General features: G+C 43.3%; 1 protein-coding gene across 1 annotated transcript in view; it reads right to left on the bottom strand.

Moving 5' to 3' along the window:
* Positions 1-10,789, bottom strand: part of LRRC75A (leucine rich repeat containing 75A) — a 60,059-nt gene extending 49,270 nt beyond the window's left edge. Inside the window, exon 1 of the mRNA XM_014064947.2 lies at positions 10,027-10,789. Coding sequence (XP_013920422.2) covers positions 10,027-10,314 — 288 coding nt within the window. The 5' untranslated portion in view covers positions 10,315-10,789. The remainder of the gene's footprint in view (positions 1-10,026) is intronic.
* Between the last annotated feature and the right edge of the window lie 4,562 nt (positions 10,790-15,351).

The following is a 15,351-nucleotide window of genomic DNA, read 5'->3' as shown; positions in this document are numbered from 1 at the left end:
ATTCTTGCAATGTAGATCCAGGAGTGGAGAGGCACAGTTTTTTAGGCACCAGTGAAAAGAATTGGCTAAAACAGGAAGCCAGAGAGGTAGGTTATATGTGGGGAAGAAAAGAACTGGTGGGCAATTTTCTAGAAGAAAGATCCTTTTAAGGATCTTTGTCCAGTTCAATTGGTGTGTTTAGCAGAATTTCTTTTAAGGGACTGAGAAATTCTACCAGATCTCCCTTATTCTCTGTTATGGCATCCGGGGAAAGTCGGTTCAGTTTGTTCAGCATTGAAATATAATCTATTCTGATATTTTGGCACTAGGGAGAAAAGGAGTGGGTGGAGGAAGGATACCAAGCACTTTTAGCAAAACAGAATTTGAGGGGAGGATATGAAAATATAGTTACAAACCTAAATTTGATTTTATTACTTATTACATAAAAAATAATTCATGACACAACAGATAAAACGGTATTATCACTCCTACTTAGAAAATAATTCAAGTAAATACCTAGTAGGTCAATCCTTTATTCATTATTATGTCTTGTTTAGTTTTACTGGATTTATTCCCAGGAAAATATATTAAGTGAAAAGAAACAATCTCCAGAATTGCAAAATTCACATATAGTTAGTTAGTTCTACCCACTTAAGAGTAAATAAAACTCCAATATTGTTCATAGGATAAAGAGAAAAGAACTTCACATAGACTTTCTGCCAATATTTTCTCAAATTTCTAAATTTGGAAAACAAAACTCTTGAAAGAAAAGGGGGAATTTCCCCATGTCCCTGTTTATCTTTTTATTCTAGCAGCACATCCAATTAGGTAGGTCTTTTTTTTTTGTGCTTGGATGTTGCTGACAGAATGCTGCTATCCTTTAATTTATGAGTTTTCTTGCCCTTATCTCAATTGACAAGTTTTCATTATTGTATAGTTGATATATACAGGGTAAATATGCTCACAATTTGAGCTTCTCTTTTTTTTAATATAAAAACTTTTTAATTAGATATACATTAAAAACATTGGACCCATAGTGTGACATTTCTGGCATAAACATTTCCATATAGTGATTAGATCTTACAACAATTACATTTATATCCATTACATAGGTATGAGTCAGATTACGTGTCCATTGAACCTTTCTTTTATATAATTACTAACCATACAAATACATATCCAATTCCTACCTATCACACATTCTTAATACCATATTTTCCAATTCTTAACTTGTCTGTGTTTTTCTGTCCCGGCTTTGAGCTTCTCTTCAGGTGACTATTCAGACATATATACCCAGTTTCTTGATCACAATATATAAGTGGTTCCTTACTAGACTTCTGAACACTGTTCTAGGGTAACAGACTATAGATTTTTGATGGTGTTTTTATTAAATTATAGAATACAGCTATTCCATCTGCTTCTGAGAGACTTTCACTAACCTATGGAATCAAAATACCAGTAGGTCTCAGACAGTGGTGGGATTCAAATAATTTAGCAACCGGTTCTCTGCCCTAATGACCAGCTGTGTAGGCGTGGCTCAGTGGTCATGTCATTGGGTGAGTGTGGCCAACTCAATGTCACTCATGTTGATGGGTGCTGTTACAATGTAATAAGGGTTACCCAGAGACGCAGTTTCTGTAAGCAGGGCAATAAAGATTAGGCTAGAAACAACACCAGAATGTTTCCTTCCTGCCTTCCTTACAGGATTAGCCCTGCAAAGTGGGAAAAAACACAAAATGAGACATCTTCCAACAACCAGTTCTCCCAACTGCTTAGAAAGTTAACAACCGGTTCTCCCGAATAGGTGCGAACTGGCTGAATCCCACCACTGGTCTCAGATGAATCTCTCAATACAATTGTTTAATCTACATGTACCAAACTTTGGATTGGAAGCTCTTATTGTAGCATTTTTGCATATCTACTCAAAATAGCCAGTGCAAGTTAAGGTGCCAGACAAAGTGCCAAAAGAACTAGGCTGCAGTCCACCTTCAGGCCACAAAACCACACTGAGTAATCAGCTCTCTTAGATACTTATTGTTGTGTTGAAAAATATGAGGAAGGACTACAATGTACACCTGAACAAAAATAGTTTATAAATGTAATACATGAAAATTTCATTTCAGACTTGGTTCCCAATGTGATGGCAAAAAATAAGTCTCTGTAAAAGTGCAGAGAATGACAAAATAACACAGTTCATCCTACACATCCCTCTTCCCCATTCACTACACAGACTGCAGCAGAGAATATGGTCTGTAAGTGTCTGGAACTTACAGAAAAGTTTTTTGTCAGCAAAGCATGCAACATAAAGTGGAGATGGGGCCATAGTACAAACCGTTTATTTTATGAAATGACTAACCAAAAAACTGTATCAACAAAACATAGTTATTTTGTGCAATGCTGTTCCAGATTTCATGCCAGTCCTTTTCAATACATTGTTAACACTGTCAATTAAAAGTGCTAACAAGCACTTTGGATACTATATTGTACTCAAGTATAGTAGGAGATATTCAATTGTGGTACAGTTTCCAGGTGAAAGCCATGTTTTTCTGCCCTAACTGCCCATTTGGCAATTTCATAGAAAAGCAGTTGTCCAACTATATATTTTATTTTTTCTAGATGTCTCGTTGCCCTAGTGGACAATCACTTAAGTATGGGCCAGCAGTGTGCTGCAGCTACGAAAAATGCCCATACAGTCCTAGGCTGTATCAACAGATCGATAGCACTAAGATCACGAGAAGAAATAATACCACACTAGTGAGACCTCACTTGGAATATTGAATTCAGTTTTGGTCACCACAATACAAAAAAGATGCTACAATCCTAGGAGGTGTGCAAAGAAGAGCAACAAAGATGATACGGAGTCTGGAGACTAAATCATACGTAGCCTATCAAGAGAAGGATTGGGGTTACAAGCTGTCTTCCAGTACTTGAGGGACTGCCAAAGCAAAGAGGGTTAGAACACAGGACAGAACAAGAATGAATGGAAGCTTGCTAAAAAGAGATATCCAACCTAGAACTAAGGATAATTTTTCTTGCAATGAGAACAATTAATGAATAGAGAAGCTTGCCTCCCTTAGTTTTCAAAAATGGACTGGGCAACCATTTGATTGAGATAATATAAGTCTATGATGCCAAACCTATGGTACACGTTCCAGAGATGGCACACAGAGCTTTCTCTGTTGGCACATGCACCCTTTCCCCAGGTCAAATCTCCATGGTGTTTCTTTCATCAGCTTCTGTTTTCCTGCAAACGACAAAACAGAAGCTCAGAAAAGAAAAAGATCTTACCTCTTGCTGTGCTGCCGATGTTCGGATGCCCTGCCCCCAACAGCCAGCTGGTCTTCGGATCTCTGCTGTGCATGTGTGCATATCCAGCATGCATGTGCGCATATCCCTGTGTGCACACATGCATCTGCAAGTTGGTGCATGCGCACATTCGCACATGCACACTCCTTTCAGTTTGGGCATGCATGTGCATGCAGTTTGAGCGCTCGGTGTTTAAAAGGTTTGCCATCATTGATATAAGGTCTCCTGCCTTGAGCAGGAAGTTGGACTAAAAGACTTCCGAAGTCCCTTCCAGTCCTAAGATTCTACGCTCATGTAGGTTAGTGTTACACATTCTATATTATGCATTTCTTTGTAGAAGTATAAGGGGATAGGGAGATAAAATAGCTTCCATGAAAAACTTCCAAGGAAGGAAGGAAGATTGTACAATCTGTCCAGACAGCACACCCACACCAAACAGTTCCTGACTAATGTTCAAATTGCCACTGTTTTCCTTGTTAAATTGCTGCATCCTCCAGAGCTACACACTAGAACTGAAAACTCACATTGTGCCCTCTATGGCTTGCAGTCTAATCCTCAAGGCTAGCATTTGTACTTGTGAGTTTACTGAGCAATAGGGCCGTGCGTTAAACATAAATCCTCACAGCACAAATGGCTGCAAGTCTAGCTCCAGAATGGGAATATATGTACATCTGAAACAGGGGTGGGTTTCTCGCCCCGTTCCAACCGGTTCGGTTGGAACGAGGCCGGCGGCGTCCTCGCGCACGCGCACGGCGCACGCATGTGTACTTGCATCTGTGCGATGCTCCAGCTGCTCCTGGAGGATCGCGCAGGTGCTGTATGCGTCCTGCGCATGCGTGGAAGCGCAGAATTCGGCAAAACCGGGTAAGGATCAGGCGCGGGTGCGCGGGCGCGGGGGGGGGGGCTTCACCGTTCCCGGAAGTTACTTACTTCCGGGTTCAGCGACCAACCGGATCGCAGGGACCGCCGCGAACCGGTTGAAACCCACCCCTGATCTGAAACCACCGTTCATCTCAAAGCTTTGCTCCTATTATTTCTTCACTTAGGTTGAATTCTGAGTCCTTCTCCTGGAACGGACATTTGTTCCTGTCTCTTCCAGAGCATCATTCCCTTATTATTTGACTCATTGAAGTGCCTGATCCTTTTGTCCCTTGAGGCTTCAACGGTTCCATCGTTGGCTTTCTCTCCATCTTGATCCTCTCTTACACTCCTCTAAGAGTTTCCAAATGCTTCCACTTTCACCAGTCCACCAACCAACAAGCAAGCTGGGTTTCTGATCTCTGCCCCCCTCCCCCAATCAGCATTTCTTCCGAAGAACACGAAGGATTAATGCACAAGATGGTATGAGCATCTTGCGACAGGCATCTGGAAGATGATGGGATTTCCCTGCTGTGTCTCACGTTGTGTAATAGCAAAATGGAATAGAGCCCACAAAAATGCCTTCCCCGCTTTAATTATTTTTATGCAGTCTCTTGCTCGCCGCCCCTTCATTTTATTAAGAATTAATATTTCAGTTTCATCTGATCTGACAAAGGGAAAATTTGCACAATGGTATACAGGCTTTCCAACTTTCATGATACATGCTCTGGCTTGGGCCTTTTAAACTCTTGTCGACCCAAGATATAAGAGGAAGAAATAGCCATCAGCCACTGTGTCAGGTTCAACACCTTAGAACAGTGATGACAAACCTATGGCACACATGCCACAGGTGGCACGCCGAGCCATATCTGCCGGCACGCGAGCCATCAGCTCCAGTGCACATGCTTGCACCGGCCAGCTGATTTTTGACCTTCTGGAGGGCCGGAGAAGGCCGTTTCCGCCCTCTGCAGATTTCAAGAAAGCTTCCAGAGCCTGGGGAGGATGAAAAACAGGCCCAAAGGGCCTCTGGGGAGGTTGGGGGAGGCCGTTTTCACCCTCCCCAGGCTCCGGAAGATTTCCTGAAGCCTGGGGAGGGCAAAAACTCCCAGCCCACAATGTGTGTGTGTGTTGCACGTGCATGCACGGGGGCCACATGCATATGCGCAGGTGGGCGGGGCGCATTGCATCATGGGTGTGGGGCATGCGCACACGCATGCACACTATTGTGCATGCACGCACAATCTTGGCACTTGTTTACAAAAAGGTTTGCCATCACTGCCTTAGAATGAACATTTATCCTAGCATTTAGAATAGACATTGCCCAGTTTATTAGCAAAAATTTAGAATAAATGGGCCAACTGCTTCTGAGGGTGCTACTTCACATGGGTCGGCCAGTTTTTGCAAACTTTTAAACATTCCACACCTTGGAATCTCCAACAAATAAAGCAAATAATTCTGTAGCTAGTCTGTGTCACTAACAGCATTTGAGGAGCACTGAATACAGAGGTAAGATTTCAAATACAACGCTAGCAAACTGCTGTGCTGTAATCAGTAATAACTTAATGCAATCACGGCAGGTATAAGAAGACCTGCAATACATGAAAGAGTCTTCTCAACTGGAAACTATTCCTTCCAAGCAACAATCAAAACACCAGGAGCCATGAAACCAAATTATAGTAGCTGCATGGCCACTCTATGAAGGGAAAAGGACTTTGCAAGGGGCATCTGTGTATGGAGTTTGCTGCAACTGGGAGGCGGGGCTGAAGAATAAAATAAGATAAAAAGATACTCCTCCCCCAATACATAGAAACTATGTACTTTGAATTTTAAACAACTAAGGTGAGGAGAAAGCAATTTAAGCGTATAGGACCAATTTGCCCACAGTCAGCTTCTATGGTATATGCTAAGCTCCTTGCTCCAAATTATTCCTTTCTTAAATATTTCAGTTTTAAAGAAATGGAAAGTTGGCACATTGCAAAGCAAAGTCCCTGCATCCAGCATTATTTCCAACAGACATTTGGGGCCCCACAGGAATTCTTAGAGAAGAGAATCGATGGATGCCTGCAGCTTTATGCTCTTCTTGGGAAATGTGCTCATCTGGAAAATTAATGTTTTGTAGCTGGCCCCATTCACTATGACAGCCCCTCTGCAAATGCCCAAACATCTCTCCTTAATGGAGGCATTTTATTAACACGTTATCATAATCCAGCCATTTCCTAGCCTTGATCGCAATAACATTACAATCCAAGTCTCGGTTCTGGTCCCAATCAATCAGAATAGAGCTGGAAGGGACCTTGGAAGTCTTCTAATCCAACCTCCTGCTCAAGCAGGAGACCCTATACCAATTCAGATAGGTAGCTGTCTAGACTTTTCTTAAAAAACCTCCAGTGATGAAGCACCCACAACTCCTGAAGGCAACTTCTGTTCCACTGGTTAATGGTCCTCGCTCTTAGGAAGTTTCTCCTTAATTCCAGGTTGCTTCTCTCCTTGAGTAGTTTCCATCCATTGCTTCTTGTCTTGCCTTCTAGTGCTTTGGAAAATAAGTTGACCCCCTCTTCTTTGTGGCAGCCCCTCACACATTGGAATATTGCTATCATGCCATCCCTAGTCCTTCTTTTCTCTAGACTGGAAATACTATAGAAATACTCCTCCATGAAAAGAGAAGTTAGAAATACTTAGAGATACTTAATCCATCTTCTAAGGATCCCTGTTTAAAGTGTTGGGAGACTTGGAAGGATGAGTGAACTGGTCATTGTCCCTCAATCCAACCTACCTCCCACGGTAGTTATGACCATAAAATGAGAGGGACCTTCATGCACAATAAGTTCTCAAGATGTTAGATACATGTAATAAAAATACATAAAAGGAAATAAACTTATTCAAACATCTCTCACAGCCTTAGATTAAGAAAACTATAAGTCAGCAACTGGCTCCAAGAAAGGGATTGTTTTTTTGCATATGAACAAGGAAGTCATTCTTAGGCTCAAAGAATAATTGATGACACTCTTTCCAACTATTGGACCCCACAATCCAATCCCTACACTTGGTCAATTCTCCCCAAAGTCTTGGATGGTGGTGTGCAACAGGTCTTCCATGGCTTGAGACTAGCAAAGTTTATCAAACACCAAAATATCACCACATAGTGGAAACCAACCAAAGCAAGTCAAGTGGAGGAAAGGGCCCTCTGAGATTTTTTTGGGGGGGTGGTGGTGGAGTGCCTAGGTCAGTGTTTCTCAACCTTGGTGACTTTAAGTCCTGTGGACTTCAACTTCCAGAATCCCCCAGCCAGCTGTGCTGGCTGGGGGATTCTGGGAGTTGAAGTCCACAGGACTTAAAGTCGCCAAGGTTGAGAAACACTGACCTAGTGTTCTTCTGGGGCAGTGGGCCTTATAGTTTCCCCAAGTTCTAAACAGCCTGTTATTTTTCTAGGATTTTTGTTTACAGCTTTTATGAGTCTAAGATAAAAATTCCCTTAAATGGAACTCGATGCCTAATGACTACATGCATGTAGTTTTCTATAACAATGTAGCAGTGCTTTCCTATTGCATTTTTTCAGGCTGTTTTTCCAATCTTCAGTCCTACTTTTGCATTTTAGTTCAGTCTGAAGGGGGGAAAAAATCTATCCTAGAAGAAACTCAATAAATAAGAAGTCTTCCTAAGGAGCAATTTCCAAGCTGAGCTCAAGAAACCACCCACGGAAAGGGGTTTTAATAGCCAGACAATCAAGAGATTTGGATGTCTCTGATACTGTCAGTTATTATGGTTCCCACCAGAACAGAGCTTATTTTGTTAATACTATCATTTATATTCCCACTCTGGAACATTCAATTCAGCTAAATCTGGTGACCCTTTGGCTAAGATTTCCCAAAGGAACATAACAAATTAAAAACAATTTCTGCTCTGGGGGAAAGCTGGAAACTATATTGGGAGAGGGACAAACAGTATCTAGCTGGGAATTCTCAGCACCCAAAAAAGATAATTTCCATAAATTGGGGGAGGCTGAGGTTAATTCTAAACAGGAGAAATTAATTTTATTAATCCAACTTAAATGAAATGCACTCCTGTGGGGCTCCGTGCACTGCAACGGTACAAGGAAATATGCCAAGTAATCCACAGGGTTCACTAGGCCAGTCCAGACTCCCTTTAATTAATTCTCACCAAATGTAATTCAATTACTGCCAAGAAACATTGGGCAGCGGATTTAAATTTGTTGTTAATCTCCGTACTGTAGCAAAAAAACAAAGCAAAACAGAAAACAATTATACCGGCATTTACATTTGATCTTAGCAAGTACGGCATAAGATCCACTGACCTCCAATCCCCCCTCATCTTTATAGATAATGTACAAATAATCATTCATATAAGACTCTTTTTTCCCCTGTATATACACTCGCAAATCAAACTGGGCTACCTTTGCTACTGAAGAAAAATGTGCATGCTATGAATCAACACATCTAGAAAAGAGAGAAAAACCTGAACACATCAGATACAGTAGAGCATGCCAGAATTTCTCTCTGTCAGACACAGAACAAAGTCAATCAAATCCTTATAATCCTTGCTACTCTTTTCACATACCCGGTGAACTGATATACACCGATCAATTAAGTTACATGTAGGAGTTTCATTGAGCAGATTCTGCAGTCCAACTGTTCCCAACCCATCCAGCTGCCTAATAAAATGTTATGCTCTAAATCTGGACACTTCCTTTATTATTGCTTTTAGTGCCATGCAGAGGTCTGGATTTGAAGAGAAAAAGGTAATCCAAAGGACCCATAAACATGCATGTCGCATTTGTTTGGTAACCCTTCAAGTTCTCTTTTCCTTGAATCATGCAACAGCTGTGGAGGGGAGCCATGTAAGCCCAGGAAAAAAAACATGGCACCTTTAAGAAGCTGCCAACAGGTGCTACATGCACCCCCACGGATGTTTTGAATCACTTCTCCCTTCAAATTGGATCTCTGCACAGCCCTTAAATGCCAGTCAGGAAAAGTTTCTCATACAATTCTTCCCAGGGGTCCCCCATCCCACCAATGGTAAGGAATTAATGACTGAGCTATAATTTGCTTAACCATGCTTTATTGCGCCATAGATTTTAGACACCAGAAAAGCTTGGTTTGCAACTTTTACTGGTTTAGTCAAAGAACTGAACTCTATCACAACTTTGAAGAGAATCTTCTTTTCATCTCCCTAAGGTGACTTAGCAGGAGTTTCACCAGAACCAAGACCAGCTCCTTCAAGAGAAGGACCACAGTCAGCTCCAACCCACTGAGTTTCTCTGCAGAGCCAGAAAATGCAAAAATGACTAGGCTGTGACAGAGCTGAGAACTGAACAGGTGCAAAGATTGCTTTGAAGAGACATGTACAAACAGCTATTCTTTATTTGTTCACTGTGGTACAATATCCTATTCTGATCTTACAGAATGTGGAGGACATTCTTTTCAGGGATCTCCAACTCTTCTTCACTCAGATGAAGTCATTGAAATCCCCTTTGAAAATTCCTTCAAGACTGTATCTCTTGGCTTATGTCCAAGAATCTTCCAGGCTCAAAGTCAAATGGAGAACTTTGCCAATCATCCAGGATGTAAATTTCACATTGGCTAATGCCTCTCAGCCAGCAGCTGTGCCAACTTAACCATAACCCAGACCTAAGTTCTCATCCCCAAATCCCTCCACTTCATTGGGTGAAACCCCAATTCTATTAGTTGGTTAGAACAATTCTCTGGCTTTCTTGGGTTAAGTAAATAGTAAGAAGCCAAGCAGCCCCCAATATGCCCAGCAGGAACTAAGTAAGGTCCAGCACAGGCATCCAGACATCTGCCATTGTTGTTGGGAGCCTGTCAGCCTCCCCTCCCCAAGATCCCAGCTGCGATCCCACCCGCTTACCTGGCGCAGGTACTTCAGCAGATCAGTCGCCTCCTCGTGCCTGCCTTGTTTCACCATCCTCAGCATATCTTGGATCAGGACGATCCGGCGATGGTACGGGGGGAGGCTGCCGCCGCCAGACCCCTTGCTAAACTTTTCGCTCGATCGTACTACGAGGGACGCCAAGAAGTTTCCGCGCTCCCGAGAAGGCAAAATCCGTCGGCGGCTGGCGGAGAGGGGACCCTGGGGGCTGCTGCCGCTGCCGGAGGAGCCGGGCAGCGAGCAACCCTTGGTCTGTTTGGCGCCCATACTGGAGGAGCACAGCCCAGCCTTCCTCGCTCTCTCCCGGCCTTCAGGAGGACATCCTGGGCTCCCGCCCAGAGAGAGAAGCTAACGGGAGCAGCCGCAGCGCCGAGAGGACAGAAAGGACGGCGTCTCCGAGCATCTCCTGCCAGCGCAGCCGAGGGATGGATGGATGGACGCCCGCCCTCTCCGGCTCTTCAAGCGGGGCGAGCTGCCTACCAGCCGGGCTGCTCTCGCCCTTCCAGCCTTTCGCTCAAGAACCTCCCGCCCGTCAGCCTTAGCTAGCTCCGGGCGCAACTTCAGGGAAACTGTTGCACATCCGGACCGAGCCCAGAATGGGCGTCGCCGGAGTCGGGAGGAGGTATGTGTGTATGTATGCGCGGGCCGGGCGAGGGGAAATCGCAGCCCAGCCGTTCCGAGCCGCCAACGGCGAACGAGCCAGGCCGTCTCCCTCCTCCTCCTCCTCCACGATCCGCCTCGAGCTGCAACTGGGCTGGGCCAGTCACAACCCCTTCCTGGCTGGTCGCGTCTCTGCCTGCCTGCCTGCTTGCCTGCCTGTCTGCGCGCGCCCGTCCTTCTGGCTACCCTCCTCGCTCCGCCTGCCGAAGGGGGCGAAAATGCACAGCCGCCGCCTCCTGGTTTGCCCGTGAGCACGTGACGAGCGTCTCTCTTGAGCACGTGCAGAGCGCGCGCCGTTTCTCTGGCGCGAAAGGGGCGAAAAAACATCGCCGGTGGGAAGGCGGGGGCGGGGGGGGGAGGAAGAGGGAGCGACCGGCGAGAGAATTGCTTCTTCCCTCTGGCTTGTGCGCCGCTCGCCGTCTCCGAAAAGTACCGTCTGGATCAGCTGCTGCAAGCTCTGTCTCTCGAACTCCCCACACGAAGCCAATTTCCCGCCGTACGGATCGGACTGGAAAGGGAGGCGGGTTGCTGTGGAGCAGCGGATTCCACACACACACACACACCCCGCTTCGATTTCAAAACAAAACAAAACAGGTTGAAGCTTCTGGAGTCGTAGAGAGGAGCCATTTGGACCCATTTCCCACATAGAAGAAGACGCGGGGGGGGGGCACAAAACCCTTCCTGTGCCTGACTATTTCCTGAGGGCCACAGAACTAGCATGTGTAATTGAATTAAACATTCTGTTTTCTTCTGAAACTTTTCTTTTCTTGGATTTATCCATGGTTGGCCTGGGGGTGTGTGTTGAAAATCTCAATAAATCGCATGCCAGCTGATATCACACATTGGCAGTTTTGATGCATACTTTGAATGACAGGGAGTCGCAGCAGAGGCATGAAAGAGCCACGTGTGGCTCCAGAGCCCCAGGTTGCTGACCCATGGCCTTGGGGAACAGGGGAGGGTGGGCGCCTGCCAAGGGACTTCAAGACAAGAGGTGGTATATTGAGTAAGTCCAGTGACTATGGAAGATTGTCAGTCACCGCCTCCAGGTCATGGTCCCAAAGTGAGTTTTCAAAAAGCAATTGGACTTGTTGTTTTTTCTTGAAGCTTTTGGGATGAGAAGCGAAACGTCTTCAAGGAAAAACAAAGTCCAGGTGCCTTTTGAAAAACACTTTGGGTTAGGTCCAGTGAGTTCGGACAACCCGCTAACCCTGAGTTGCAGAAAAAAAAAATTGGTACTTTGTTGCAGGAGTCTGTAGGCTGAACCACTTGGTTCAATTGCTAGGACAATTTTTGGTTTTCAGCAAGATAACCAAAATGATCCAAACTCATTTTAGCCTAGATTGGCCTACTGAACGCAGGCTATCCACTCTGTGCATATCACTGTAGGAAGTTATCATCCAGCCCTCTCCCAGAAAAATGAAATATCCTAGGAAATATTGAAAAGGCAGAATATTTCTCTGGATGTGAAAAGGAAGAAACATGTTTTAAAAGACAGAATAGCTCCCTGTAGCTCCCTGCCCATCCCCACTTTGTCAATGGGCCATTAAGAAGGCCAAGCTAGTCCACTTTACATAATAAAGAGTTCTCCCCTTCAGTTCCAGGGGATGGGATTAAGGCATGATAATATTGGCCCTTTACCCAACACATGGCATCTGAGAACTCAATCAAACCTGGATTCAAAACGCAGCCTAGAGAGTTGCCCTTGCATGGCTACATGGGAGTCTGACAACCAATCAGAACACAAGCTCAAGATCAAATGCCAGAGAGGGCATAAAACCAGGGACCCAGCTTCTCTTCCTGGCTTCCCTTCTCTTCTCCACCAACATTGAAGCATGTGACCACCTTTTCTGTTCAGGATTCAAGCCATGTGGTCCTGTGCTCCATTAAACCATCTTTCCAAGCAGCCTCCATGTCTCCAGTGTCTTTTTCCCCCACTTGGAGCCAAAACCAGAGGACAGTTCTTTCATCATCACCATACCTTTTATTTAGAACCCGTCTTTGAGTGTTCGCTGGGTGGCATCTTGACTAGTTTTATTCTGCTGCAATCAGTTTTTCTGGTAGCTTTGATTGAGAAATTCTCTGAAATCAGTTTTGTGGTCAGATTGCTATTTCTTCTCTCTGAAAACTAAGAAGTTCTATTTGTGGCCCTTTAAATAACTCGGGATGTTACAAAGAACCTTCCTTCAGAATATTGTCTACTATTCTTTGTCTTTAACTTAATGGTTTAATCTTACAAATCAGTGAGCAACCATAGCACCACTTTAACCTTTTGAAACCATTGGGTCAATCCTAACCCCCCAGAACTGCCTGGACAAGTCTGCAGTTTTCTTGCAAGATTTCAAAAGTGATTTGCCATTTGAATAGCTAGAAATTAGGGTGTGTTTTTTTTTAAAAAAAAAGATTTTTTCTAACTAGTCTTTGAAAAGTTCATTAAGCATTGCTATATGGTTTAGTGTTCTAACTATAGTATTACAACAAATCTTAGAGAAAAGATTTCTTTTCAGTTTGATTTTCAGCTTCTCTGTGGTTCACTTTTAAAAATGCTATTCCAAATAACATGGAGCCTCCTTTTACTTTCCTGCCTAGAAATAATGAACAGTATATATATTATGAATTGATTTTCCACTGGGAAATATTATTTGAATCAACCGAACAACACTCCCAATTATACAGAGCCGAGACAATAAAAATTATCAGAATGGGCATCTCCGTTAATATCTGTACTACATTTGTTCATGAAACCAAGCCTGTAAAGCGTGAATAATCAGGACATGTTAAGTTCCAGTTAAGTTAATTTATTGCTCATTCTTATATACAAGAATCTAGTGAACTAACAGTCAGGACTAAATTGATGTTAGATAAGGGTTAATGGAATTCAGGGGCTGCCGGACTTAGATTGCTTGCAAGGACTCCAGGCTGATTCCTCTCTTGACTCTGCCCCCAAGCTCTGCCTCTTTTTTTTAACAAAGATGTAGCCAACCTTGAGTAATGTGAGAAAGCAGTATTGGACTTGGATAAGAGAATTACATAAAAGTCAGCAACCTTAGCTAAACTGGGAGATTAAAAAGGCATCTGAACAAGCCACTGGCAAACCACTTCCATGTTGGTCTCTGGAAACAATATGGCTGTGTCCATGGATACATAACCATACATTTAATGTTTATAAAACACACGTCTTTATAGGACAAAAGCTTCCAGTTCTGGCAGCTACTCCCCATTCTAATGTCAAATGTACCTGCAGAAATTACTTTCAAAATCAGTAAGAAACATCTCAAAATACTCAGGCTGACACAAAACTGCAATTATAAACTGTTATGTCATAATGTATATTTGATCCTTTAAGATTTTAACTTATGACAGTATTGAGGTTCAAGTACAACTATGTAACCAATTATGACATTATATTGAGGTATAAAAACATTAATACCAAATTAATTCCAGGATCCCAGAGTATTGTCCCCCTGGTTTTCAGAGGAACCTAGTGAAATAAGACACCTAGAATACTTATAGAAAAGGAAAAATGGCAAATTCAACCAGAAATAGATTAAGAAACTTTATTAAGGTTTACACCATGAAAATAAGAAAGGCAAAACTTAGGTATTTAGGTAGGTATTTTTCCACTCTATTTGCATCAATAAATTGCTCTCTGGCAGTCCTGTTTAAGGTAGCCCATTCTTCCTAGATAAGAGTGGGTCAGATCATTTGACCTTTGAAAAAACTTTTAGAGAAATCTATTGGATAAGGTTGTTTAGATTTACTCTGAGTTGAACTCTACCCATCCACGTCCTGTGGTTATTTGAAATGAGTTTAGCCTATTTGTCCCAAGGAATGAACAGAATTCTTGAGACTATGAGTGTAGCCACTTGTGTATTAGATCCATATCCTCCCTAGGTTGCTCAAGGCCTAGTCTAAAGGTTATCTAGTCTTGATGAATTCATACTTGAGTAAGGTTACCTCCTTAGGAAATCAGTTCTGAGCTGATTTCCAGCTTTCCTTTGGGCGCGATTGTGGAGAAAATGCGGAGGCTGCAGCTTCAGAGTGCTTTAAATTCAAGGTTTTCTGGATCTCTCTCAGGCCTGAGTATGGCACCAAAACAATATTGATTACTCCTATGGTGGGATTAGGGTGGGGAGTGGTATAGGCCTCCTAGCCCTCTTTTGATTTCTTGGTGACCTTTGATACAATCAGTCATGGTATCCTTCTGGGGGTGCTTGATTTTACGAGTGGGAGACATGATATAGGAAGTTAAAACCCACCCCTCTACTAGAAAATGGAATATTTTAGGAAATATTAAAAGGACAGAATATTTCCTCTAAATGGGAGACAGAAACTCAGCTCCCCCACATCTTTGTCAATGAACCATTAAGGCCTGAGCCAGTCTATTCTACATAACAAAGATCTCTCCATTTCAGCTCCAGGGTGATGAGATTAAGGCATGATAGTATTAACCTATCTTACCTCATGGCACTGGGAACAAGCAATGCTCAACTAAACTTGGACTCAAAACACAGCCTACATAGTTGTCCCTGCATAGCCCCATGGGAGTCTGACAACCAATACAAGCTCAGGTTCAAAGCCCAGAGAGGGCATAAAACCAGAGACTTTCAGCATCTCTGCCCTTTTTCTTCTTCATCCAACATCTTG

This window comes from Thamnophis sirtalis, unplaced genomic scaffold, assembly GCF_051295495.1.
Source record: "Thamnophis sirtalis isolate CommonGarterSnake01/CBP01778 unplaced genomic scaffold, rThaSir2_p1.2 scaffold_6, whole genome shotgun sequence".
Lineage (NCBI taxonomy): Eukaryota > Metazoa > Chordata > Lepidosauria > Squamata > Natricidae > Thamnophis > Thamnophis sirtalis.
The sequence above is the reverse complement of the archived record's forward strand: the minus strand, read 5'-3'. Positions and strand labels throughout refer to the sequence as shown.